This window comes from Nakaseomyces glabratus, chromosome D (genome assembly GCF_010111755.1).
Source record: "Nakaseomyces glabratus chromosome D, complete sequence".
Taxonomy (NCBI): Eukaryota; Fungi; Ascomycota; class Saccharomycetes; order Saccharomycetales; family Saccharomycetaceae; genus Nakaseomyces; species Nakaseomyces glabratus.
This window is the reverse complement of record NC_088954.1, coordinates 38,599-63,394: the sequence shown is the minus strand read 5'-3', so window position 1 is coordinate 63,394 and position 24,796 is coordinate 38,599. Positions and strand designations below refer to the sequence as shown.

Here is a 24,796-nt window from a genome sequence, read left to right as displayed (position 1 = left end):
CTGTATTCCCATGTACTAGCGATTCAGGATTTGTATTGTTATGTTCGTGTATCACAGTTACGAGTAAAGAAGGAATGCGACTAAAAGAAGAATAGCAAAATCTGTGCGTTTAAGGTTTAGCTTAGAAAAAAGGCTTTGAATATACAACAATTGTACATATATATGTTTCTTTTTCGACAGAGAGTATTCTGAATTCTTCTTATAACCTCCATAACGAATTGTAATTTGGTGTAGGTTCTAATTATACTAATCGTGCATCTTGCACGTTCAAAATATTTTACTTTGGGCATGTATGTGAAGGCTCCAAACAAAAATCAAGATGATATTCTACATGGAGATAATTCAAACAGCGCTATGAAACATGTACCGTTGTATTCTATATATTAAAAAATGATGAATTGCAAAAATATCCACTGAGGAAATATTAAGTAAGAAAATGAATAAAAAAATGTCATCTTGGCAGAGTCTACTGTGGTGGGGACATACAATAAAGATTCTATTGTTCTTGATATCTGATAATGGAAGTAATTAAAATAGCTATGTATTCATCTTTTTGTATCACTACATGAACTATTATATGAGATAGAATAGACCAATTTTTGGACATCTTTATATGTTTCTGAGATTGTAGGCATCATCTCACACGTAAATAATATGCCCTTTTTTTTTATTACAAAAAATTCATCAGAAGTTCCAAAACGCTGAAATTTCAATTTCAATAGTTTCTGAGCGAAGTGCTTGCTGGAAATTCAGGTGCCAGAGACCCTCAAAACTAAAATTGGCTATATATCCGCTAAGCTTGCCTATTTTGTTCAACTACAACTAAAAACTAGGTCTAAAATAGGTGGACTGAACCTCGAAACAACATGAACAGCAATAGTAACAATAACAGCCAGTATCATCTGATAGACATCTTCGTCAAGAAAGTGTTAGCGCACTTAGATGAACAGGATCCAAACAAATTAATGAACTTTCTACAACTGTTCCAATCGAGTAAGAACATGCCACCCTCGCCAACGGTGAGCAAAGTTGTGTACAACTCGATGCCCTTCGCGGACCCATCGATCTTCTTGACTATGTGGTCGCAGCAGGTGGTACAAACGCAGCACATCATTTCTGCTCTAGATTTCCACGTGATACCCACGGGCGCATCCAACACGATAATATGCAACGTGAACTGCAAAGTGCGGTTTGATGAGAGTGGGCGTGACAAGATGGGCCAGGACAGTGTGATACCGATGGGACCCAGTGGTGCCAAGAGGATGAACAACAATAGACCGCTGTGGGGCTCATACTTTGGCGTGTCCTTGCAGCTATGTCTCGACGACCGTATATTCCGCAATGACATCAACGGTGTGATAACGTCGTTGAACTACAAGATAGTGTACAAGCCAGAGGACTCTCTCATCAAGATCAATTGAGATAATCGTCGATTTATATTCTACATGCGGAGATTAAGAGATAGATACAACGTCATAATTTTCTATTTTTATCCATATGTTGTGTATTATGGGACGCAATTGAAGAGAAAACTCAACAATTGAAGTTGAAGAAATATATATATACATAATATCCTCAACCCGATAAAAAAATAAATAGGATTTAAAATGCATTATCAGCATCATCAGCATCATCATAAGCATCATCATCAATAACATTACCATGCAGGAAAAGAATTTGCACATAACACGAAGTAAGGAACGATGACAATACCATCATGGTAAACCACTCATAAACCCACACCACGATGTCCAGTGCAAGGAGTCCCCTAGTGTGAGAGACACGACATCTCTCGTTGCGACAAATCACGATTGACACCATTTGAAGTCATGTGCCATTACAGGATGTAACAGCGGGAGTATCAGCAGGAGCAGACGGCAGAAATACATGGCGTGTGTGAATGATGAGATGAGATGAGATGGGAGGGGGGGGAGTGTATCTATCACTATTCCTAATCGGGTAGTTTCTTGAATTGTGGGTTTGAGACGGAAATGCAATTTTTGTTGAGTTTTCCCAGTAATCCTTGCGCTCTGTGGGATTACTTAAAACCCCGAATCTGATTTCACCCAGGGACCATCTGTGCCGCAGGACAGCACAGTACAGACTGGGTTTCTCAACAGAATATGTTTGTCTAAGAGAAGTGGAGTTCCCAAATAAGGTAACAAAAGGTGGCCCCCAAAGGTGGTCCCCAAAGGTAGTTCCCCAAAGAAGGCACAGTCAAGAACTTCCCTACCTTATCTTCTCTGATCGTCTCTGATCCGCCAAATTCCTTCCCCTTTTTTTTCTTTTCCTCGCCCCCCAACCCCTCGCTCGTTCTTCGACATTACATCACCGCGACGGCATTACAGACAATTTACCAGCGATTGCCAGTTTGCCAGTCCCTTGCTCTCCACTCCCCCCTCCCCCCAAAAGCTTCTACAGAGATCGCACACAGAGATCGCAAACAGATATCGTACAGAGAACGTTTCCTGCCTTTCCCCCGAGTAACAAATCACTTTCCTTCTACCTGATAGCCCTTCCCCGCTTTCTCGTCTAATCTTTCAGAGACTGAGTGGAAGGGTCACACACGCACCGTAGAGATGACTCTCTCCCCCCCAGGCACCCTCCGAGCATCCTCTCAGCAAGCTACAAACTTTCTACGAAGCTCTCTGCTTGACCCAATTCAACAAAAAACAGTATTCCCATTCTCCGCTCTACAGTAAATCTTCATCCCGACTCCCGACTCGTTTCTGTTGGGGTTCTTGGGGCATCGGTAACAACCAAAAACAGCATCCCCTTCCACTAAAAAAGCCCTAACCCTAAAACGGAAACTACTTTTACAAGAGACTTGCACAGAGATGTACGCAAGCTGATACGCAAGGGTGATACACAAGTACACAAACTAGAAACCCCAACCTCGGTTGCTACGAGTCAGATCCAACAAACAGAGATCCTGTAGTGAGAGACACTTCCCCCCCCCCCCCCTCCTGTACTCCTCGGCAAGTGAACTCAACAACAAGCACAATCAAAGTACTTACCGAAGAACTTACCGAAGAACTTACCGAAGTACTTCTACAAGACATCTCACAGATGATGAAGGACACTTAATTCGAAGCCCTAAACCACTTGCCCTGCCCGAGCAGATCATACAAACACCAACTCTACCTGCAACTTGCCGACTCCAAGCTGAGTTGTAGAGAACTGTACGATACTGCCAAAATTTGAACAAAGAAATGGGACGGGATGCAACTGTGCAACACATAGGGCAACTTCCCATCTAAATGAAGTATAAAAAGAATAGGCAAATGGTACCCCATCGCTGTAAACACTTATCCCCGACTTCTCCAAATATTCTCTTGCAAGAAAGATACCAAAATACCAATATCTAGAAGGATAGCCATTATTCTCTTGACGCTTAAGTTGAACTGAACTCCGACTCTCCAACTTGTGGGAAAAAAAAAACTGACAACCAAGACACCATTTTTTATTGAAACTTGCCTGCAACAAAAACAATTTTGAAGATAACTTGGCTTTAGAAAGGAAAAAAAAAAAATCTAGTATAAAATAGTAACTCTTTTCATCTGGCACTCCAAAATATTTTTCAACTTCCCTTTTAATCAACCCTTGTTATTTGGTTTTAGTCTACAATATTACAATTAAAGAAATAGGACAAAATGGTTAATCTAGCAGTCCACCGTAGTGCACACCGTGCTGCAAAAAAATATACTCATCCGGATACTTATCCTAACGCAAAACAGTTGAAAAGATCCACTGAAGTGTTGCTGTTCTCAGTGTGCATCTTGTTCCTATTCACCACATTCATCACTTTCATCGTCGCTACAGCAGGTTCCACTGCTAATTACTCCCCAATCCATAACATCTACATCGGTGATGCCGACATCAAGCATATTAACGTCACTAAAGTCTTGCCACAGATTGCTCCTATCCTAACAGTGCTGGGTACAGCTCTGTCAGCCCCAAACAGCTCTTTGTCTGAAGTTTTCAACTCATTGAAAGCTATCGCCGATACTCCAGCTCTGACCCCACTGCTAAACTTGCTAAAGAACGCCAAGAACACTTCGGACTCCGTAGTGGCCTTGACTGAGTTGGCTCCTTTAGCTATCAGCAGCGACAGCTCCTCGTCTACTAAGGAACTGATCGCAATCAGCGGCCTGCTCTCGTTCTCCAACAACACTAACCAAACTTTGGAATCCCTAGGTAACCTGGTCATGCCAACCCTAGCACAATTGAAGAGCGGCCAACCTTCCGATAACTCGACTTCCATTGTACTAAGTATCCTACAAGGATCAGACAACAAAGTTGCCTCTGTTGACTCTTTGATTACCTTGAACAACATGACCTTGGCAGAAAAGACCAAGCTACTACCAGTGTTCCAACTATTTGGCTACACTACAAACATTAACAACACTGTCGATGCCTTGGGTGACCTGATGAACGCTAATGTGCCAACTCAATTAGGTGTCACTCTACTAACAACCATTCAAAGTTCTTTGAACGGTGAGGCTGACCAAGATCTGTCGCCACTGTTTGACAGAATCGGAGGATCTGTCCCAGAAGATAACAAACAATCAGTAGAAGCGGTAGAAGCTTTATTAAACGACTCCAGCAACAAGAACGGTACCATCAACAACTTACTAAGTTTGTTAAGACAAAATGTTACTACCTCCCCATCTGCAAAAGCAGCTTTCCAAGCCATGTCTACCTTGCTTGATCACTCCAACAACCAAACTATGGTTCTACAAAGTTTGCCAATTCTTGCCGCTGTTCGGAACACTACATTGGCTCAAGCTCAGTTGGAAGGTCTACAAGGAATGCTACAGGTCAGTACTAACCCAGTTCAAACTCTGGGCATCATTGCAGCTTTGCAAGCGGGTATGGCCGATCCAAACACTAACACTGATGCAGTCCCAGCTCTGTTCAACTTACTTTCAGCTTCTGACAACCCTGCAAACTCATTCACATCCTTAGTTGCCTTAACATCCTGGGCTACAAGTAACCCAGATACTTTCAGACCAATTGTCAGCATTCTAGAGGATGCAAACTCCGTCGAACCTGTTACCCAGGAACAACTGAAGGCAATGACACCTGCTTTACTTGACTTCCTGCATGTTCCTGTTGACTTTAGACTATCTATCTTCACACTTTGCCACGTTAATGGACAGGGAGAAATTACCGACTGTAACTCTCCACACGCTGTTCAAAATCTGGACTTCAGGTCTATCATCTATGATGCATTATTGGACTCCGATTTCCAACCTTATTTGAAAGCATTGAACATTAGCAAATATGACTTGTACCTAGAAGGCAAATTACTACACAGACAACACGAATATGTACCTGCTGTCAAGGCTGTTCTTGCTATGAATATCTTAACCATTATCACCTCATTCTTTGGCATTATTGGTTTTATTCTGTTAATAGCTCCAAAGTATAACAGAAAACTAGGTCTGTGGATTTACACAGTTGTATTGACCCTATCCACTGCCTTATTCAGTTGTCTGGGTGCTGGTATTATCGCCATTATGATCTCTATCATTAAATCTGGTACAAGTCATGATAAATTCAATGTCGTTTTCAGCACTGGTGGTGCTTACTCTGGATGTGTATGGGCAGGTTTTGCAGTGGCATTCTTTGCATGCTTGATAGTTCTATATTGCGCCTTCTACGCAAGAGTTGGTAAACCTCGTGGTCAACCATTTGGTGACGAGAAAGGATATGATAATGATATGTCCAGTATGTCCAATAGTAGTGAGAATAACAATTATGAATCTGAGAAGGTTGTTCAAACCGTTGATGTTGCAGACGTTGATGAGGACGATAGCTCTTCGCCAGAGCAAGTTAACAAACAACAACCAAAGGACACAGACATTATTGTTTGAAATATGAATCGTGTTCTCTTTGTTTCCTCTTAGTATTGTGATTACATTGCATCCAAATTTGTAAAAATACGGTACACTTTTACATCTTTCTGAATTTTAGTGGTTCAGTTAAAAAGTTTGACAAACTCTTTTATTGTCATCATACATCATCGTCTCTACTTTTTGTCCATCCATTGAGCAAGTCAGTTTGTCGTACTTCTATTATAACATTTATTCAGAAGGATAATTGTGACACTAATAATGACCAGAAAATTACCCCGTCCCTGCCCATAGTCAAATATCTTTCTCTTGCATTTCATTATCTGATAATTTTAATTTTATTTTTATTAACCTCTTCTTTCCGTGAAGTTAATTGGTATAAATGTGCATTGATTGTATCATTTATTTTCCACATAATCCGAAGTTCTTTAAGGTGCCGCTGATGTTATTCGCTATTATTTTATAATTGCGAATACACAATTAATGGGACCTCACTGTTTAATTTTAATTTCTACAATAATATTTTTTATAATCTTTTCTCGTAACGAAGATACGATATTAGTTAATTGATACTTCAGCTCAGGTAATGTGTACCGTTTTCATATGACGCGAATCATATGGTCTTCTTCTCGAAAGAAAAAAAGACAGTGTTCACCAGATCTGAACTTGATGATAATATAATTCAACCATTAGTCGTTAGAGCTTTCAACAATACCCTGTTAACCATAAAAGACAACACTAACAAAGTTATCCGTGCTGATGCCCCATATATCTGAATTAATAGCTTATCTCTCTATCAATGTGTTTTAGAAAGATACTATATGTCACTCTATCAATCTGGGCTATCTATTAGTATATCAAATTTTATTTAAGTACTTAAAAAATCGATTTAACATAATTATTATTGAAAACAAGATCTGCAGGATTATGAATATATCCGCTTCTTATATATATATTGCTGTTGCTAAGTGAATTAATAGGTCCCTAACGCTGTTAATTTTTCAAAACCCGAGATTTACAGCAACTTTTGTTCTTTAAGAAGTATGTAATCGAGACCTTGTGGAACTCTGAATTTAGTCTTTGGGCATAAGGCTATTCGTTTAGAGCTGCGAAGGTAAAGTGGGCTTTTAATTCACTGAGATGATAGACATGCGTTCGGTGAATGTTGGCTAAAAATAAAAGGAACACGGGCTTTGAAACAATGTCTCGAGACTATGATTCCGGGGTTAGTTCCACAAGAAAATCATAATGAACACAGCACCTTATGCTACGGTTTCTACCAAGACGCAGTCTCGATTCACTCATAAAATACAGTATCCACGCATAGCACCCAAACCATACAGAGAGAATAACTGGCCTGATCTTGCTCTTGGTAGAATATTCTACGTAGAAGCAATTTTGAAGAACGTCTTCACAAGACCACATTGTAGCTTTTTGAAACCAATTGCAACTAGATACATAGAACGTCCAAGAGACTACGGTGCACTTTGACCTACAAGAGAGATATCTTTCTCATAAAATAGTACACATTTCGGCGATAATTATTTAAACCGAAACACATCTTCTTGACTGACGAGCAAAAAATTGGCCCTACAAAAGTAGCTTCCAGGCAAGACTTCACGGGGACATCAAAGTGGGACTTGCTGACCGGTGATAATTTTCCCAACCGAGATGATACAGTCAGAGCACCCTTTACAGTAGAAGCCTTACAAATCCACTACTATGGGATGTTTTTTCTTCTATTCAAACTAACTGTTCTACCTTGAGTTAAGATGACATCAAGTTTTTCGTTTTCATCAGAATACAGTTCCTTTTGTGTTGCTCTGGAATGATGACTTACTCTATACATTCGGTTACACTTGCCTCTTGACTCCACCATATCGTCTTTGGAAAATGGAGAGTATGGAGAGTGCTTTGGGCATCTTTGATGTTTGGTGTGTGTTGGTGCTTGTATTAATTTTGGTCCGCTCTTTAAGTTAAGAATGAAGGTCTTCCCCACAACTACGTCTCTGGTGATCGAATCCTTCCTCATAATAACCGAGAGTCATCGCTTCCCTATTCTTGATTTCTTATTCACTATATAAATAAAGATGTGGTTTCTAAGTTGCGCCTATCATAATAGCTCTTTGAAAGGTGGTAAACTGTATTATCAGGTAAAGCTATAGATTAGTAACCTAGACCAAAGGATAAGAACACTTACAGCTCTACCCAGAAATATTATTATTGCTCGGAGTTCTTTACGGGACCTTTTTCTGTACAATACTTACTACCAAGTATGACACTTCTCACTGCATATAAAAATCATAGAGTGAACATTCTGAGGACTTCATATATACTCCTGCTTTTTGTATCGCTGTATGGGTCCGGTTCCAGTTCTGGATCTACAAAACAGAAGAAAACATCATCTAATAGAGACAGGAGCGAAACTTTATCGGAGAAGAGCACTTTAAGTAGACTAAGTGAGAAATTAAGAGACAGGAAGGACTCTATTTCAAGTCCCGATGAGCTGGCATCTGATGTTAGCAGCGATGAACAGTCTGACTCCAAGAGTGACGAGATTGTACTCAAAACAAGAGGAACGAGAAGCCTAAGTCTTCGAAGATCTTCTAATGTCCAGGAGAACACCAATGTAGTAGAACAAACCTCTCCTGTTGAAAAGTCTACAGATGTTAATTTGAAGAGAACTGACTTTTTGATGAAGTTATTACTGGGGGATAAGAAAGTCATGATTTTGTTCATGACTCAGGCTTTCTTACTGGTATTACGAACATTTCTTTCCCTGCATGTTGCAACCCTTGATGGTAGATTAGTATCGTCATTAGTCAAAGCCCAGTATGGAAAATTTCTAAAGATTCTGTTAGGTCAATGGATGGTATTAGGTATACCTGCAAGTTTTATCAATTCACTGATTAACTATGTCACTAAACTGTGTTCTGTCTCTATAAATAGGTTAGTGACCAACCATTTAATGGGGAAGTACCTTTCTAACCACCGCACTTTTTATGCCGTGGCTGCAGCAGACAGCGCCTCTGAAGTACAAGATAATTTAACTAAGGACATTAGCAAGTTTTCAAACAATACTTCGGTTTTACTGAATCAACTTTTGAAACCAATGTTAGATTTGATTTTATGCTCATTTAAATTGCTGATGTCTGGCTCTGGAGTTATGGGAGAAGGTACATTAGTTTTAGGATTGATTGTTTACATATCTAATTCCATGCTAAAGCTAATTCAACCAAATTTCACTAAGATTACAATGATGAGATCATCTCTTGAAAGTTGGTTCCGATCCTTACATTCTAGTGTTCACAGAAACAATGAGGAAATAGCGTTGCTTCGTGGCCAATCTAGGGAGCTCACCTCATTAGACTTCTCTTTTTACCGATTGGCGTTTTTTATGGGGCGCGAGATAAAAGCAAGGGCCTTTTATGATCTAGCTTCTACGTTTGTGATTAAATACACATGGGGTGCAGCTGGCTTAGCTTTATGTTCAATACCAATATTCTTCAAAGGTAAGGTTCAAAATGGGGATCAACCTGATGCTACAGATGCGACTGCTGACTTTATCACAAATAGAAGATTGCTTTTGACAGCATCCAGTTCTGTAGGAAGATTTGTCGAATTAAAGAAAAATATACAAGAATTGCGCGGTACAAGCTTAAGACTAAATTACCTAAACGATTTACTTGACAAGTATGCAGTTGGGAATATTGATAAGAAAGATGAGGACGTTTTAGATCTTGTTGAGTATAATGAAAATTTGATAAAGTTCGAGCACGTTCCCCTAATTACCCCAGCTAACCAAGTATTAGTTCCTGAACTGAACTTCGAACTAAAACATGGAGACCATTTACTTATTATTGGCCCAAATGGATGTGGTAAATCATCGTTATTCAGATTATTAGGAGGATTATGGCCAATAAGACAGATTGAGACTGGTGTTCAAACGAAATTAACTGTACCTCCACGCAAGATAGGACAAGACTGTGCAATTTTTTACTTACCACAGAAACCTTATATGGGTAACGGTTCAACGTTCCGCGAACAGATAATTTATCCTGACACTATCGAAGATTTCGAAGAGAGATTTAACGGGGATTACAATATGGGTGACGAGAAGCTGATTTCTGTTCTTGAGCTTTTGGATTTGACTGATTTAATTACTGAAAACCTATCTCTAGTTTTGGCTGGAAAGGGGACCAAGAAGTCTGATAACTTGGATGAGGAAAATCTTACTGAAATTAGAGCGGCCTTTGATTTAAAAAGAAATTGGTCAGAAGAATTGTCCATTGGTGTTCAGCAAAGATTAGCTATGGCAAGAATGTATTACCACAAACCAAAATTTGCAGTTTTAGATGAGTGTACCTCTGCAGTCTCACCAGAAATGGAACAAAAAATGTATGAAAATGCGCAGAACTTAGGTATCTCGGTTATATCTGTCTGTCATAGGACAACTCTGTGGCATTTCCACAATTATCTACTTAAGTTTGATGGTAAGGGTAGTTATCAATTCGGTGAATTCGATGCTACAACTAGACTCGAAACTGAGAAAAGGTTGAATGAATTGAATAGCTTATTAGACCAGCAAGTTCCTCTTTGGGAAAAAAGACTTAGGGATTTGCTAGATGCTAAGAAATCTAATGTGATTCGGAAATCAGAAACAGATTTGCAAACTCTTCAAAAAATGGCAAATGCAACTACTGACTCTGATATACCAGAGTTGACCAGAGCTGACACAGAGAAGTTCACTAGCAAATCAGCGACTAGAAAGATTAATCACAATGGAAGACTTCCCCTACTATCTTCAAAAGGCAGTGAAAGTTCAAAACTTCTAAAAAAGAAGCAGAAAAAGAAAACATAACATGATCTGCATCTGTAATTAATATTCTTCAGTGAAAAATCATTCATTTATATATTCATTAATATCATACTTGCATCTAATTTATATCTACCTACAAAATTAGTCTGATATATGTATGGGGTTTGCCAAAATAAGCTTGCCTTAAGAAGAGGAAAAAATACTTATTATAAAGCTCAACAGAAGCAGGTTACGGTTAGTTAGCAAAACCTTTCTCTGCTTATTTTTTTGCTACATTCACTCATTAGCCTATTGATGCTAAGCTTTTCGTAACATTACCAGAAGAATTGTTACCAGATAACTCATTATGATTTTCATTGAACTGCTGACTTGATGCCGTTTTTTTTTGATCCGAATGTAATAAACCTTTTGGTGGTGAGTTGGACATGTTAATGTTATGTTCATTTGTATTTGGCTTAATTCTTGGCAGACTTTCAATTTCCCTCATAATAAATTCTTTTTCATCCAAAAAGGTTGAGTCTTGAACTTCTTTGCCAAACAGTTCTAAATAAGCCAGTAATTTATCTCTGTTCTTTACCAAAATATCAAAGACCAGCTTTGATTTTTTTGGATTTGCTACCATTACTTTGAAAATGTTAAATGCCTCTAATTGTAGATTTCTTGATTTATCAGTCAGCAAAGTCATAATCAGCTTTAAATTTTCTGGTGCATTAATGTATGTCATCATAAGGACATTATGAGCTCTGATAATTATCAATGAAGCTAAAAGCTTTGAACTCTGTCTTTTTGTCACATAACTACCGTGAGCCATCAACTTATTAATATGCCTGATAAATAAATTAATATTCTTCTCTTGACTAAAGAACTCCCTTGCAACCAGTTTGGGATGGGTAGTTAGTACAGAATTTAAAATTTGCATTGACTGGGTACTAATTTCAAAGTTAGCAATTCCTGCAAATTCAAACAAACTCCACAATTGAGTATCTGTTAAAAAGATATGACACAGTTGCTCATACTTAATGCATTCAATAATCATGTTCCCGACAATGATAAAGATATCATACGTATCTCTTCTTTGAAGGGTCAAGCCCATTGTTCGTAGCATTAATGATAGTGTTTTGGATTGAGACACCAGATAATCTACAGTGACAAACTTATTATCCTTTGAATAGTTTAAGCAAATAGAAAGTATTAAAAGAACTTCCTTTCGCGACTCAAAATCAAGGTCTGCAATATGTACCAAAAGATTATGAAATATATCTGAAGACAGCATTGCAGAATAAAATTCGTCTATTGCCTCTGATGTCGGCTTGGGGTCCACATCACCCAGAATATAATGCTTCATTCCAACCAAATACTTAGCAACCTCTTCCTGTGCTTTTCGCTTATTATCTGAGGAAGACGAAGTTATATTGGTACCATTAGGAAGAGGTGTTGGTTCTATCTTATTCAACTGTTCATTTATCAATTTCACATAGTCAGATGGGGTCTTTGGATTTTTCTTCCACCAGAATGAAACATCCAAGTCCTGGTTTTTGTACTTCTTGAACATGATATCAATTTCAAATTCTGATTATGCTTATTATAGCAATGTCTTATATAAGAGCAATGTAGTTGATCGAAAACTTTGCGTAAGGTATTATTTTGCTTGATGGAAAGCAAAGAAAACTATCCAAGTCCTTTGTCTTCCACTAAATATCAAACTATTCTAGTTTTATAATACCATTAATGGTAAAATAAACCTAACAAATAGATAGATGGCTGCTCAGCAAAACTCTTGAAATCGCAAAATCTAAAAAGGATGGCTATCGAATAGATTAACAACTGGGCAACCTCGTAATAGGAACTCCTTTTAAGGAATTGAATTAACTAGAATATTTGCTTGTAAAATGACAATCACTTAAATTTAATCACAATTATCAAAACTGCTCTTAGAATCGACTACTTTGGTAATCAGCAGTATTTGTGTCTCGCGATGAGGTGGTGAAAAGATTGCCATTCATAAATTTCAGAAAGAAATTGAAAAATTTCAAGATTTTCGTGCCTCCTTATAGTGAAATCAAGAAAGATTTGTAAAACCCAGCATTTTATTTCTAGATAATCAAAACAGACAACAGGCCATTTTGATGACCTCCGCACTTTCCATTAAGGCTACAATTTATATAATATCTTTGATAGATCAACTACATGTGACTTTGTTTATCTAGATCTTAGTTTCTTGAAGCACAAATTAGTCCAATTTTTATTACCTATGAAGTTCTGAGTCTAGCGATCTATCATTCAAGAGAAAAACAGTAACCACTAATACCTTATCGTAATTATAGAACCAACGACTATAGCAATGTACAAATATAAGTGACGCCTGTATTCATTGTTTATAGCAACAATCTCTGAACTCCTAAGGACATTTCTTGAACGGAAGACATTTATGGTCAAGTTTCATTTCTGCTCTACAGAATCGTTTGCTATGAGTAAGAGAGTTGAAACATGTCCCTTTCAGTATGAATATGTAGATGGGGTGCAATGTCTACTACTAATCGGGGATGGAAAGCCGACTCTTTTACACTAGTACAGGATGTTTTATCATTAGACAAGAAATAAATATGAACATGATAGTGCTTGTCTTTACAATTCTTGACTTTAGATTTTCGTGCAAGAATAACTGTCTGAAAGGAAAACAGTCCGCATTTGAACCTGATTCTAAGTTCTTCCAAGTTCACCGATAACGTACGCTTAAATTTCATAGAAACGAAGTCGTTTCCTAACTTTTCATTAACTTCTCGTCTTGAAGTTAGTGTTCTCTTTCATTATAGAAATGTCCCAAAATAAAAAAAAAATTAATGAAGGATGCGAGGTTCGAACTCGCGCGGACAACCGTCCAACAGATCTTAAGTCTGCCGCCTTAGACCACTCGGCCAACCCTCCAATTTAGAATTTCTAACGAACAAGGGTTTGTAGAGCTTTATATACTTAGTCTTCCAGATTATTCCGGGTAATGAAGCACATATTTGTATACTATATTAATTCTCTATAATTCTTCCCTTATGCTGGGCCAGTGTACTCAATAATTGAGGAATGATTAAGATACTTATACTCGGCTATTTGTCAATGTCCAAATTAGCGATCATAAGAAATTCTTTAGACGATGCTTGTATGTTACTTTGTGTATAAATACCAATGCAATTTTTATATATATATATAGTTCAGCTATGTGACTTGCTGTATTCTTCACAATAGTTTCTTAAATGCTTTCTAAAACATACCCCACCAAGTTCTATTCTATCCTCCAAACCAGAACTTTCCCAGTCCATATTATTGTTAAGACCTTCCTTGGTGTATGATTGTAGAATGAAATCCAGCACGCCTTTCATTTTTATTACATAACTTCCCTTATCTGATTGGCTTACTGATATCTGCATATAATCATCATAAGATTTAGTTTCGGGGTTTTGGCTTAGCACATCCCAAGAAATGACACTGTTTGGTGAAAGGACATTATAACCATCAGCTTTGAAATTCTTCTCGGACCACCCAAGCACCTCAGTATTGAAATGGAGAGTATCCGTTATTAAATTGAAAAAGTATTTGCCATTTTCCTCTTCTAATATAGCAAGAGATGGTCTGTAAAGACGATCCGATATTCCACATTCCTTTATATGTCCTTTCATCAAACCAAACCAAAGATTCCTTCCTTTCAGTTGAGGAACGACTGGCGGTAGTTTTATTAAAGGAGTGCCTCCCCTGATTTCATTGGGTTCAAAATCTTTCTTGGAGTATTCTGCAGCATCAAAAACAAACTTACAATAACCAGTATCAAGTGAACACTTAACAATTTGTAAAGGAGCTGCTCTTGAAAACATGTGTAAACTACCTCTTGAGATTTGGCCACCAGCATCTTCATCTTTAATAAATGGAGTCCAGTTTTTTTGACGGCCAACAACTATAGCATCCTGTTCTATTAGAGGTATGACCGGACTAATTTTTCTGTGAGGCAATACTACTTGCATCATACGTTCTTGATGTGTAGGATCATAAATATTGTACACAACAATTGGTTCCTGAATGCCATCTTTATTAGTTCTTAGTATCAACTTCGGATCTTCTGGTCCTTTGTAAAACCACTTCTTTTCCATTGCAAAAGGAATTTTCAAAATTGTTGGATATACTCTATAATAGTTACCCAATAGTTCATCTTTCTCTTCCTCTGCCTTTTCTTTCATGTATTGCTTACTTTGAACGCATACTTGATACTGGTAGGTTGTCTTATCTTCTTCATCACAATTCTTGAATAAATCATACTTCTTGTCAATGGCAATTAGTTGTTGTTCTAGATCATCTGGTATTTCAGTATCAATGAATGGAATACGTTTACCTTTGATTTCATTCCAATCTTTATCAAATGCCTGAGCGCTCACCAGTGACATTTTACCAGCACCTTTAAATCCCCCCTCTGTTACAATAATCCTACTAAACACTAAATAACATTGGTGATCCTCCAGCCACTGCGCTGATGATCCAAATCTTAGCCATTGCTTCTTTACACTTTCCTCTATAGTTTCTTTCTTACTGGCGTTATGTAATTCTTCCACAATTTTACCAAGGTGCTTATCCTCTTTTACAAATTTTATTCTCGCTGCCACTAAGTCTTCCTCTATCGGTAATCTCTCTTGTGAATAATGTATTCTTGACTTCCAACTTATGGCATCGCATTTATTAGACTCACTCCCAGTCAAGTTGTACATGTTTGATTGATAAGAGGTCAATTCGAAGGGCAGAAAAGTATTATTTGGGAATCCGTTGGCTGTTGCCATCAGGTCAAACCTTTGCATTTTTATAAATTTTGATGTATCATATTGGGACATTTCTGATTTATCGTTTACTTGAGGAACGCCTTGTAATATTTTATTCAGATTTCTATTATAATCCTTTATCCTTCCTTTCACTGACACGGAATTCTCCAAACCATGTCCGATGGAAATATCCAAACCTGCAATAGATTCTTCATTGCCTTGCTCTTCTATACCACCATTTCCTATATTGGCCTCATTCTTCAAGTGGTGACTTCTAAAGCTGCTGAAGTGTATAAATATTAGGAAAAGTACAACATTAACCACTAGCAGCCTAATAATAATATTCTTAGTTGAGGTTAAACCGGTCCTATTGGCTAGTAATCGCGAGCGCTGGCGAACCTGCTGTATAATGTCGTTCAAGGAAGTTTTTATGTGAGTTTTGTTCCTCTTACTATTAGCGTCATCTTTGCCGTCAATGAGCCCGCTCTCAATATCATCGAATTGTGAGCTCTCAAAGTCCTCCATCGGGAGACTCTCCGTTTTAGCGTCTGCATATAGTTGGTCGCTACTGGACTCACTACTGAGCCCACTGATGTTACTGTTTTTCCTACTCATATTATTCTTTCTAATTTTATTTTTTTGTTCTAGTAAAGTTCCTATATTTATTTTGTTGTATTTTAATAGTACGTCTGAAAGACTTTTTATTAGAAGCTAAACGCCAGCAAGAATCAACAACGCAAAATATTTATATCAAGAATAGAGACAGTTGTATACACGAGAATCTCAAAAATGGCATCTGAATATATATATAAATGGGTATGGGTAAGGAAGAACCCGTAATCACTTCACGATGGTGGAATATTCTATTTTAGTTTATTTATCTTTTCTTTCAGGACTCTCTGACAGCCCTCTTTAGAATCACCTATTGCCTCTGCGATCCAGAACCTAGAATCGAGGAAGTAACACAGCAATGCAGACTCAGTACCAATTTCGATTGCAAGAGGACCCTCACTCGTTGCCTTTTCCCTTTGTACTGTAGATTGCAGTTGTTCTGTTTAGAGTTTTTACAATGAGCAGTTCAACAACTGGCACAGCAATTGACAGGAGCCAGACAATGGGAAGGAAGAGATAGCAGCTGAGAGGGAAATGTACAAGAGATCTGTAGCAGGAACATATAATAGCCATTTAGCTACGCTAGTGCAATGCCCTTCCGATCTCTCTAGTGGGAAGTGGGGAGGGAAAGGGTATCTTGCTACTGGCCGTGTCAAGCTTTAATGGCTGCCATTTCAGATGAATTTAGGCATTCAGCACTAGACGTGCAGCTGGTCTCCCAGCTGGCCTCCCTTAGTAGTCAACCCACTTTGTAGTCTCTTCCAGTACCTTCATTGTTACTCGGAGGTGGAAGTTAGGCTAGAACGTATTTTTGGCGTGGTTCTAGCTGCAGTGGTGCATCTGCAGGATGATATAGGCTCCCAAGAGTAGGTTTCTACGCATTTTGAGGGTTCTAGAGGAGTTATACCTAGAAAGGCACAGAGAGAGGATATATGGGGTCGCCTTGGAATGACGTATTTATGTGCATTGGTCCTTCAGTAACAGGTCAATGGCCAGAGGGTAGCGGGTGGGTTAGAAAGACGGTAAGTGGTGAGTGAGAGGGGTGGAGGGTGGGGGGAGGAAGAACAGAGCATAAATACTGTGCGGCGTTTACTGTGCCCGGACACATCATAATTGTGCACTTGGTTCAGTGACTCCCCATGAGAAAATTCCAGATTCTTATGAGTTTGCGGTAGAGGTCTGGGAAGTAATAAAAGTCGCAGAGCTGCAGGTCGTGATAACAGGAGAGAATCAAACAAGAAGTTCCGCAGCCCACTTTCGTGTTCAGTGTACTTCTGGAGGCAACCTTAAAAATAGGGAAAAAAAGAAAGGAAAAAAAAGCCGTTCAGTCATTCATTTCGTGCAGAGAGTCTTCTCTTGTACCTCTGTCTACTGGCCCTGTTGGTGGTCATTTTTGTGTTCCTTCCTCTGTTTGTGTGCTCTCCTGTGACTCTCGCCAAACACCGGCCAGAGCCAGGGAAGATACACTCTGCGACGTAACAACTCTCCAACTGATGGGAATGATATTTTTCGCCCCTTGGTATAGATAGTAATAGGGACCTTCGTGTCTGCCGTTAATAGTCCTTGTTCAGAAATATAGCCTCATCCTATTCCGTATTTCCCTTGTCCTTTCCTTTGGTGGGCTAAGATAAGTTATCGAAGCTTGAATTCTACTGTCCCAAAGTAGAAAATGGAAGCTTCTCTTGGGAGAGTTATCCCAATTAACTTATCAGAGATCCCCTTCCATACTCTCTTTGTCTGTATATAATTTCGTCATACCATTTCTTCTTCGATTCTCTGATCCCTTCCCTTCCCCTCCCTGCCCTCTTCCCCCTTCTCTTACTTCTCCGTAGAAACATCCGACCTACTTTACCAAGCTTTTCCATTCATCCTTTCTTTTTTCCCGTTTTTCTGTTGTTCCTCTTATTTCCTCGGCTACAGCTAATTAGCAGCAAGAAAAAGTGCTACCTCATTTCACTACTAGCCCTTTTCTCTGGTTGTGCGGGGATTTGTCTTACGTCCTCCAATCCCTGAACTTCTCATACATCACTGTAGAGAATTAAGAAGTGGCCGAATATTCTTCTATCCCATTTTTTTTTTGTTTGCTTCCTCTTGTGCGGTGTGCTCTGCACAATATGTGCAAGGAATCTCTAGAAATAGACAGGGCTCCTCTCTTTTCTTTCACATGGAACCTTTCTTTTTTTTTTACGCAGTTAAAAGTTTACTTTTCTAAAGTTATTACACAGTGTTGCTACAGCCTTTTCTAAGTGCAACGAGACTCCATTTATCAAAATATATGTTGAAAAATGGGAAATGGCAATGAGAAGCTCTACGACATTTTGTGAGTGTTTTTTTCCCATTTTCTTTCTTTTTATGCTGCTTTTTTCTTTTTTTTCTTCCATAATTTTTTTGTCTTTGATAGTCCCTATTCACAGTACTCTCCGTACAGATCACCGGTATAATCTTAAATATATCTTAATATTATCCTACAAGGAAATAATAAGCTCTACCGTAAGGATAATGGAAAATGTAAGTCTCTTAGCAAGGGAAGGGTAATCAAACTAAGAAAGAGCGTAGAGTGTTTGAAAGTTCACGTCACCTCTTACTCTTTTTTTTCTTTACAGTGGTTGCCTAGCGTTTTCTGTGTGGCAGGCAGAGAAAATGCACCGTTTAGCTATTCATTCTTTTTTCTCAAAGCTTGTAGGGCCCTTGCTTTGGTAGCCTTACACTCTTCCCCTTCCCGCTCACCCACTATTTCCTATATTGGATATCCGTGCTGATTTACTGTGCACCTTCCTTTTTGGGTGTTTTCTTTGGTTTTGTGCTCTCAAATGTAGCGCTCCTGTGCCGTAGACACTACCCATTTACAGGGAACGTTTGAGTGTTCCGTACTGGTTCTACTCTGATGCGTCTGGGATCTCGATTTGGCTTTTCTTTTTCTTCCACTTGAAAGTATAACAATACGGGCAATAAATGTGAATTGGTACTGGTGCGCGGCTTTCTGAGAGTATAGGGCTGTAAAAGCCTGCCTATTGTTTATTGACTATTTCTTTTTTCTTTTCTTTATCGTAGCTTTATGTCTGCCTATAATTTTGGGTGTGTATGTGTGTGCTGGTTTGTACTTCCAAGCCGAAGATACTTCGCACATAGAATAGCGCAAAACAATGGCGGAGGGGGTGGGGGGAAGGAATTAATGTGCCTGAGAGTACTGTAGAGCAGTGAATGGCAACATAGGATGTCTCTGTGCTGGAAAGAATCAATGCGAATCTTGTTACCTCTTCAGCTTATAGAGCCTCATGCCTCTTGTCGAATACATAATGCGCAACGTTAAAAGAAAAGAATTGGTGGTGCCCAGGGACAAGATCACTAAAACCGATGCCCAAATTCTGAAATGCACTTATGAACTGTCTAGCATACAGGTTTCAATACGGCTCGCACATTAGAGACTAATTTTTGGCCAGTGTAATGTGAAACATATTGCCGTCGTTATCATCTCTTCCCGCAAAACAAAAATCCGGTTTAAAGCACTCCCTAGATGAAAAGGGGATTCACTAATGACATCATGTCACTTGTTGTATAAGGACTTAAGCCCAGCATATAATATCGTTCTCACAAAAACGAATAAAAACAATCTATACTAAGTAAAGAAATACCAATGCACCATACTATAGCAGCATGGCTTGTGCCAACAGCGTTATAGACTGCTGTGTCTCTCCTTAACAGATGTAGCTTCGTTATACGTTTTACGTGCACATTCCTTATGATCTGTATTAAAATTCATACCATGCGACTATATCGTGCTTCATGATATGATGTTATTTCTCCCGGTCTCCCCTTGGCGGCACAAAGGTCTCAGTTCAGTGGCTGATCTCTTCCCACCAAAATCTCACAAGGAGTAATCATTGAATATCTAGGTTTAGAACATTGGTATTAGTTTGGTAAACATCAATTGGTCTATACTAAGATACAGACCTTGCCTGCTCAAGATCGGATGACTTTGTGTTTCCACCACTGAATACTGATTGTCCTGTTAACTGTCTCTTTTCTCATTAACCATCATTGAGTACTACCTCATATTATAATCAAATTTTGTGCAACTTCAAGCTTTCTCATATATCTGTGATTTCCTAAAGGGAGATAATAACTTGACTAAGAACCGGCACATAAAGATCACCAGGAAATTGTGTTGAAATTACAGTACAAACCTACGGCTGTCAAGACACCTTTAAATATTCATTGGAATAGGAATATATCTTCCAAAGACAAATACAGTTAAACCAAGGAATAATTGTTAGATTGAGAATCCGGTTTCTTACAGGGGCTGTTTGACATAGCAGACCAAGTACAAGGCATTCATACAGACCTTTTTTGGCATATCCGTGACATCATTGTCGAAAACACCAAATAAGATATATTTCAAACCACAAGTTTCACAAACTTTAACTATAGGTCCTAGTTCACTTTGCGGATTTACACAAAACTGAAGGCTATCTGTGCTTATTATCGGTTGCTCATTTCTTATTACCTATCTTGTGGTTGAATTGATTTGTTATACAGATACAATCAATTAAAAAAGTGAAATTTCTTATTAGCTACTTAGGATCTTAACACTTTCCTATTTTCAAGAGAATAATTTACAATTTTAGTCTACTTTTGGATTCATATATTCCTCCATTCTTGTTATCGGTAAGAAAAGGGTGATATCAAACTTGAGAGTGGATATTAATGTAAATTAGTCATGCACATTGCCCCTGATCGAGCCTTAACTCCACTGAATTTAAATGGAGGCTTTCAAATACCGTATAGCAGTCATTCATTCAAAGATGATGATATTGATGATAACTCGAATGGTAGCAAAAGCAGTGATAAATTCAAGTATGCTACACAACTCGATAATAGCTTGGATTTAAGTAGAGATGAATTGGTCTTTAAAGAAAGAAACGTTTCTGGAAGGGTAAATCTGACAGACACACAAGGGAAACCTTACTCTTTTTTATGTAATACAGATGCTAGTATATCGCAGATACCATTTAAACCGAAAACAAAAATAATCAGAGAATTAAATGTTCAAGGTAAAGGATTATTACATTTGAATCTAAACAATTATAGAGATTTGGAAACTTTGAACTGCTCTTATAATTGTATAGCCGATCTCGAATTCTTGAATGATGGCTATCACCTTACACAAATCAATATGTCTCATAATCAAGTTAGAAGCTTAACTACCTTAGAAAATACTCCGCTGAGACATTTAGACCTTTCATATAATTTAATAGAAGGTTGCATTGACTTTCGTGAACTAATGCATGGATCAAGAGATAAATTAGGATGGGCTTCATTAGAATATTTGTGTCTAACGGGCAATAAAATTAAAGAGTTAAAAAATATACACTTGTTAACCAATCTACGTGTATTATTGGTAGACAATAACAACTTAGAGAAGGTAGACAACCTGCATTTATTACGTTACTTGGAAACTGTAAGTTTAATGAAGAATTTCAACTTACCTCATTTAGAATTAAAATGCCTTCCTTTAATGCAGTTAAAAGAGCTACACATTGATGCATGCAAATGCTTAAGAGAATGGAAAATATGTCCGCCACATATTGAGGTTTTTGAGATATGTAATGGTGCAATTTGTGATATTCCAAAATGGGAATATTTTCCTCCAAATTTAAAAATACTAAAAATTTCAAATATTAGTGGACTACGGGAATTGCCATCAAATTTATATCAAATTATCCCTACAGTTCAACGTCTGGATCTTACAGATAATGACTTACATGATTTAAAAAATATTCTTCGCGCTATACCTACAACTCAATTGAAATACATCAATCTTTGTAGAAACCCAGTAACGAAACAATTGAGTCGAAGAACTGCCCAAAATTATGAGCATGTTTTTCGAATTGCCTGCCAGATAATAGAAAATGTTCATTTAGTTGATTAAAATGAGATTATCGAGAGTGATATCAACAGCAGATAGAAGCTGAAGTTTTTAGTTTAGCTAACAGTTGCATATCATAAAAAACTTTTTTTGTAAATTAAACATACTTATTCGTAACTTCTATAAATGAATAATTCAATATGAATACTTACATATCCAGCTCTAATATCTAAACTAGATATGATAATTTATAATACCAAGGTGATCAGAGCATCTTGTAGGGCGTCTCATTGTGATATATGTTTATTTATTTATTTCTACAATATCTTCCGTCCGAATTCTTTTTTTCATTTCATGATTTCTGGCCAGATAATAAAGCATATATGGAATTAGTACTAAGAGCACAGTTATCATATGCTTTATCGATAGCCCTTCCAATAAACCTACCAATTTATCAAACAAAATATCAAACAAATTCTGCGAATATATATTGTCATCATAAGGGGATTTTGCATTTGGAACCTTTCCATCATTCTTGACCTTCAACTTTTTTAAGATGAGATCATTTTCTTTTAAAGCATTGGGAAGGTATGTATTATTGCCTATAATTTCTGCTTCTTCAATACTGTTCCCGATATATACATTTTTGAACACAATACCGGATAATGTGCCCCAGATATCAAACGTAAGACCATCAATTGAAAAATTAAACTCTGATGAATCCTCATGAGTATCAGTTGTAGACATGTATTTGGTATCCTTAAAATGTTGACTGTCATTAAGCGATGTAGCTAATACAACTTTCCCATCAATTCGTATTTCTAGTATTTTATTACCTAGATCCAATATCATTGTATATAGATGATTCTTGTGCTGACCATCATTCAATTTACTCTTGGGGCTAAAAATTAGTTTTTTCTCTTCTTTGTCCTTCCTATTCCTCCATTCGAACCGGACCATGTTTGTATCTGGTAGACAGAAATCAGGACCAAATAAAAGATCATATTTGACTCCAGCTTTTCTATCATAGTTAGTAAGGCTTTCCAGATACATATTATGAAATAACTTGATGAAGGCACCCTCACAATGTGGATCTTTCGTACTCTTAACCTCATATTGTATCACCAACAGTTCAGAGTCTGATAAGTTTACAGGTTTTTCGATATTTCTACCAATCATAGCATACTTCCCAGGTGACTTAACAAGCAACCCTTTCCGATTTGATTCCACATAGTCCGGATTATGAAAGAGCTTCCAAGAGGCAGGAAATAATTTTCTACCATGCTCATCAACTGCTTCTGAAGAATGCCATACTTCCTTCAGATCCTCATTAGTCTTATAAGTCTCAAAGTCCTCCCAAAAGCCAGATATATTTGTACTGTTGATAGGTAGGTGACGTCCATGGACATGTGCTGCTGTAAAGAATAGGCCCAATAAGCCAATTGATTTCATATCGATAGATTAAACAATAGTACTAAAGTGTGAGTATTATTCTAAATTTTGAATCTGTTTACCCTTTGTAGTTGGTTGATTTTTTTATGCTGGAATTTAGTACTAGATCTGTCAATCGGCTCATGCAGTAAGCTGCCCTCATTTAAATTTTAATTTTCTAATCTTGATAATGATGATCACGCAAAATTGGTAAAGTCAGAAAGTGTATCACTGCAGAATATTTTGGATTTTATTTTCTTATCTCTTATAATACTTAATGATGGTAAACAAATATGTCTATAAATGCAATACTTTTAATCGATTATTTCAAAACTAGTATATAAAATTATGAAAAATGTTTTGTACTCCTTAAATCATTCGTCTGTATCAAGCGGAAGCAATGCAAACAAATTTTGTGGCTCAACAGATTGGGGTTTGACTTCTGTTGTAGTTTCTATCTTAGCTGAGTCATACATTTCATCAACCTCAATGTCCCCTTCCTTTTCAGCTTCTTCATTTTTCTTCTCCTCTTCTTCTGCTTCCAAAGCTTGTACCAGCAATTCCTTTTTAATTGACGCATTTATACTATCCCAGCCAGCCTTTCTCGAACTTTGCACATACTTTGCTCTTGAAATAGATTTGGCAATTTTACCGTCGAGACGATTTGTGATATTCAAAGCCCTTTCTAGACGCTCTTTCTCCATGATTTTGACTGATTTGGCAATTTTCTTTTCAAAGTCTTTCTTTGACACTTTGTTCTTGCTGTCCTTCTTCTTCCTTATCTTTGCTTCTAAAAGAGACTCATTTTTTGCAGCTGTTCTGATCATTATATTAGTTAGATCAGTATTTTCTGCTCTCGGAAGATTCTGGAGTTCTTTGGGAGCTAAATCAGTTAGATCATATTGTCTTGCAGCTCTGGAGTTTTTTGAAATTTTCTTAGCCATTTTACCGGTAACGTTTTACTTTATAATGTTGGAATTCAATAAAATCTTGATTATATGAAAGACAGAATTATTTTGAATGATTGGCTTTTCGGTTACTACTATAAAATAAGTTGACGATACCTATTGCGATGCGATGCTCATCGCAAATTTTCAGAAATTTTCAAAAATCAGAGAAAATACGTAGACACGACAAAAAAGGATGTTTCTGATCATCACTGCCCAATTTGACCATTGATAGTGATTCAGAAACATTTCCCAGTTTAAATCGAATCATCAATATCTATATCTATTGTGACTTTTTTGATATTAAGGGCTGGTAGCTACTAGTCCTAATGCGGTTAGAAAAGCTTGACTTTAGAAACTTCTTTTATTCCCAACTATACATTTAAATACTGAAAAGCTAAGAAAATATACACAAGCATGATGCCATTACAGTCATTTCTTTTGGGTAAAAGGACACTATGATTGCTAAAAAA

General features: G+C 37.6%; 10 protein-coding genes and 1 non-coding gene across 11 annotated transcripts; 5 read left to right on the top strand and 6 right to left on the bottom strand.

Annotated features, from left to right (window-relative positions):
- Nucleotides 1-866: 866 nt before the first annotated feature.
- Nucleotides 867-1,421, top strand: MTR2 (Mtr2p; the record flags this gene model as incomplete). The annotated part of the gene is made up of 1 exon (XM_445432.1): nucleotides 867-1,421. The coding sequence occupies one exon, from the start codon at nucleotides 867-869 to the stop codon at nucleotides 1,419-1,421; it is 555 nt and encodes a 184-aa protein (XP_445432.1).
- Nucleotides 1,422-3,653: 2,232 nt separating this feature from the next.
- On the top strand, nucleotides 3,654-5,879 carry FAT3 (Fat3p; the record flags this gene model as incomplete). Its single annotated transcript, XM_445431.1, has 1 exon — nucleotides 3,654-5,879. One exon carries the CDS (start codon nucleotides 3,654-3,656, stop codon nucleotides 5,877-5,879), a length of 2,226 nt encoding a protein of 741 aa, XP_445431.1.
- Nucleotides 5,880-7,106: 1,227 nt separating this feature from the next.
- On the top strand, nucleotides 7,107-7,349 carry GVI51_D00275 (uncharacterized protein; the record flags this gene model as incomplete). The annotated part of the gene is made up of 1 exon (XM_445430.1): nucleotides 7,107-7,349. One exon carries the CDS (start codon nucleotides 7,107-7,109, stop codon nucleotides 7,347-7,349), a length of 243 nt encoding a protein of 80 aa, XP_445430.1.
- A 229-nt stretch (nucleotides 7,350-7,578) lies between these two features.
- GVI51_D00253 (uncharacterized protein) lies at nucleotides 7,579-7,890 on the bottom strand (the record flags this gene model as incomplete). Its single annotated transcript, XM_445429.1, has 1 exon — nucleotides 7,579-7,890. The coding sequence occupies one exon, from the start codon at nucleotides 7,888-7,890 to the stop codon at nucleotides 7,579-7,581; it is 312 nt and encodes a 103-aa protein (XP_445429.1).
- Nucleotides 7,891-8,133: 243 nt separating this feature from the next.
- On the top strand, nucleotides 8,134-10,719 carry PXA2 (ATP-binding cassette long-chain fatty acid transporter PXA2; the record flags this gene model as incomplete). Its single annotated transcript, XM_445428.1, has 1 exon — nucleotides 8,134-10,719. One exon carries the CDS (start codon nucleotides 8,134-8,136, stop codon nucleotides 10,717-10,719), a length of 2,586 nt encoding a protein of 861 aa, XP_445428.1.
- A 241-nt stretch (nucleotides 10,720-10,960) lies between these two features.
- Nucleotides 10,961-12,229, bottom strand: HYM1 (Hym1p; the record flags this gene model as incomplete). The annotated part of the gene is made up of 1 exon (XM_445427.1): nucleotides 10,961-12,229. One exon carries the CDS (start codon nucleotides 12,227-12,229, stop codon nucleotides 10,961-10,963), a length of 1,269 nt encoding a protein of 422 aa, XP_445427.1.
- A 1,289-nt stretch (nucleotides 12,230-13,518) lies between these two features.
- On the bottom strand, nucleotides 13,519-13,602 carry tL(UAA)1. The gene has a single exon. It is a non-coding gene; the product is annotated as a tRNA-Leu (tRNA).
- Nucleotides 13,603-13,880: 278 nt separating this feature from the next.
- Nucleotides 13,881-16,082, bottom strand: BMT1 (the record flags this gene model as incomplete). The annotated part of the gene is made up of 1 exon (XM_445426.1): nucleotides 13,881-16,082. The coding sequence occupies one exon, from the start codon at nucleotides 16,080-16,082 to the stop codon at nucleotides 13,881-13,883; it is 2,202 nt and encodes a 733-aa protein (XP_445426.1).
- Nucleotides 16,083-20,796: 4,714 nt separating this feature from the next.
- Nucleotides 20,797-22,008, top strand: NUD1 (the record flags this gene model as incomplete). Its single annotated transcript, XM_445425.1, has 1 exon — nucleotides 20,797-22,008. The coding sequence occupies one exon, from the start codon at nucleotides 20,797-20,799 to the stop codon at nucleotides 22,006-22,008; it is 1,212 nt and encodes a 403-aa protein (XP_445425.1).
- Nucleotides 22,009-22,248: 240 nt separating this feature from the next.
- On the bottom strand, nucleotides 22,249-23,397 carry CNE1 (calnexin; the record flags this gene model as incomplete). Its single annotated transcript, XM_445424.1, has 1 exon — nucleotides 22,249-23,397. The coding sequence occupies one exon, from the start codon at nucleotides 23,395-23,397 to the stop codon at nucleotides 22,249-22,251; it is 1,149 nt and encodes a 382-aa protein (XP_445424.1).
- A 353-nt stretch (nucleotides 23,398-23,750) lies between these two features.
- Nucleotides 23,751-24,320, bottom strand: ECM1 (Ecm1p; the record flags this gene model as incomplete). The annotated part of the gene is made up of 1 exon (XM_445423.1): nucleotides 23,751-24,320. One exon carries the CDS (start codon nucleotides 24,318-24,320, stop codon nucleotides 23,751-23,753), a length of 570 nt encoding a protein of 189 aa, XP_445423.1.
- Nucleotides 24,321-24,796: the final 476 nt, after the last annotated feature.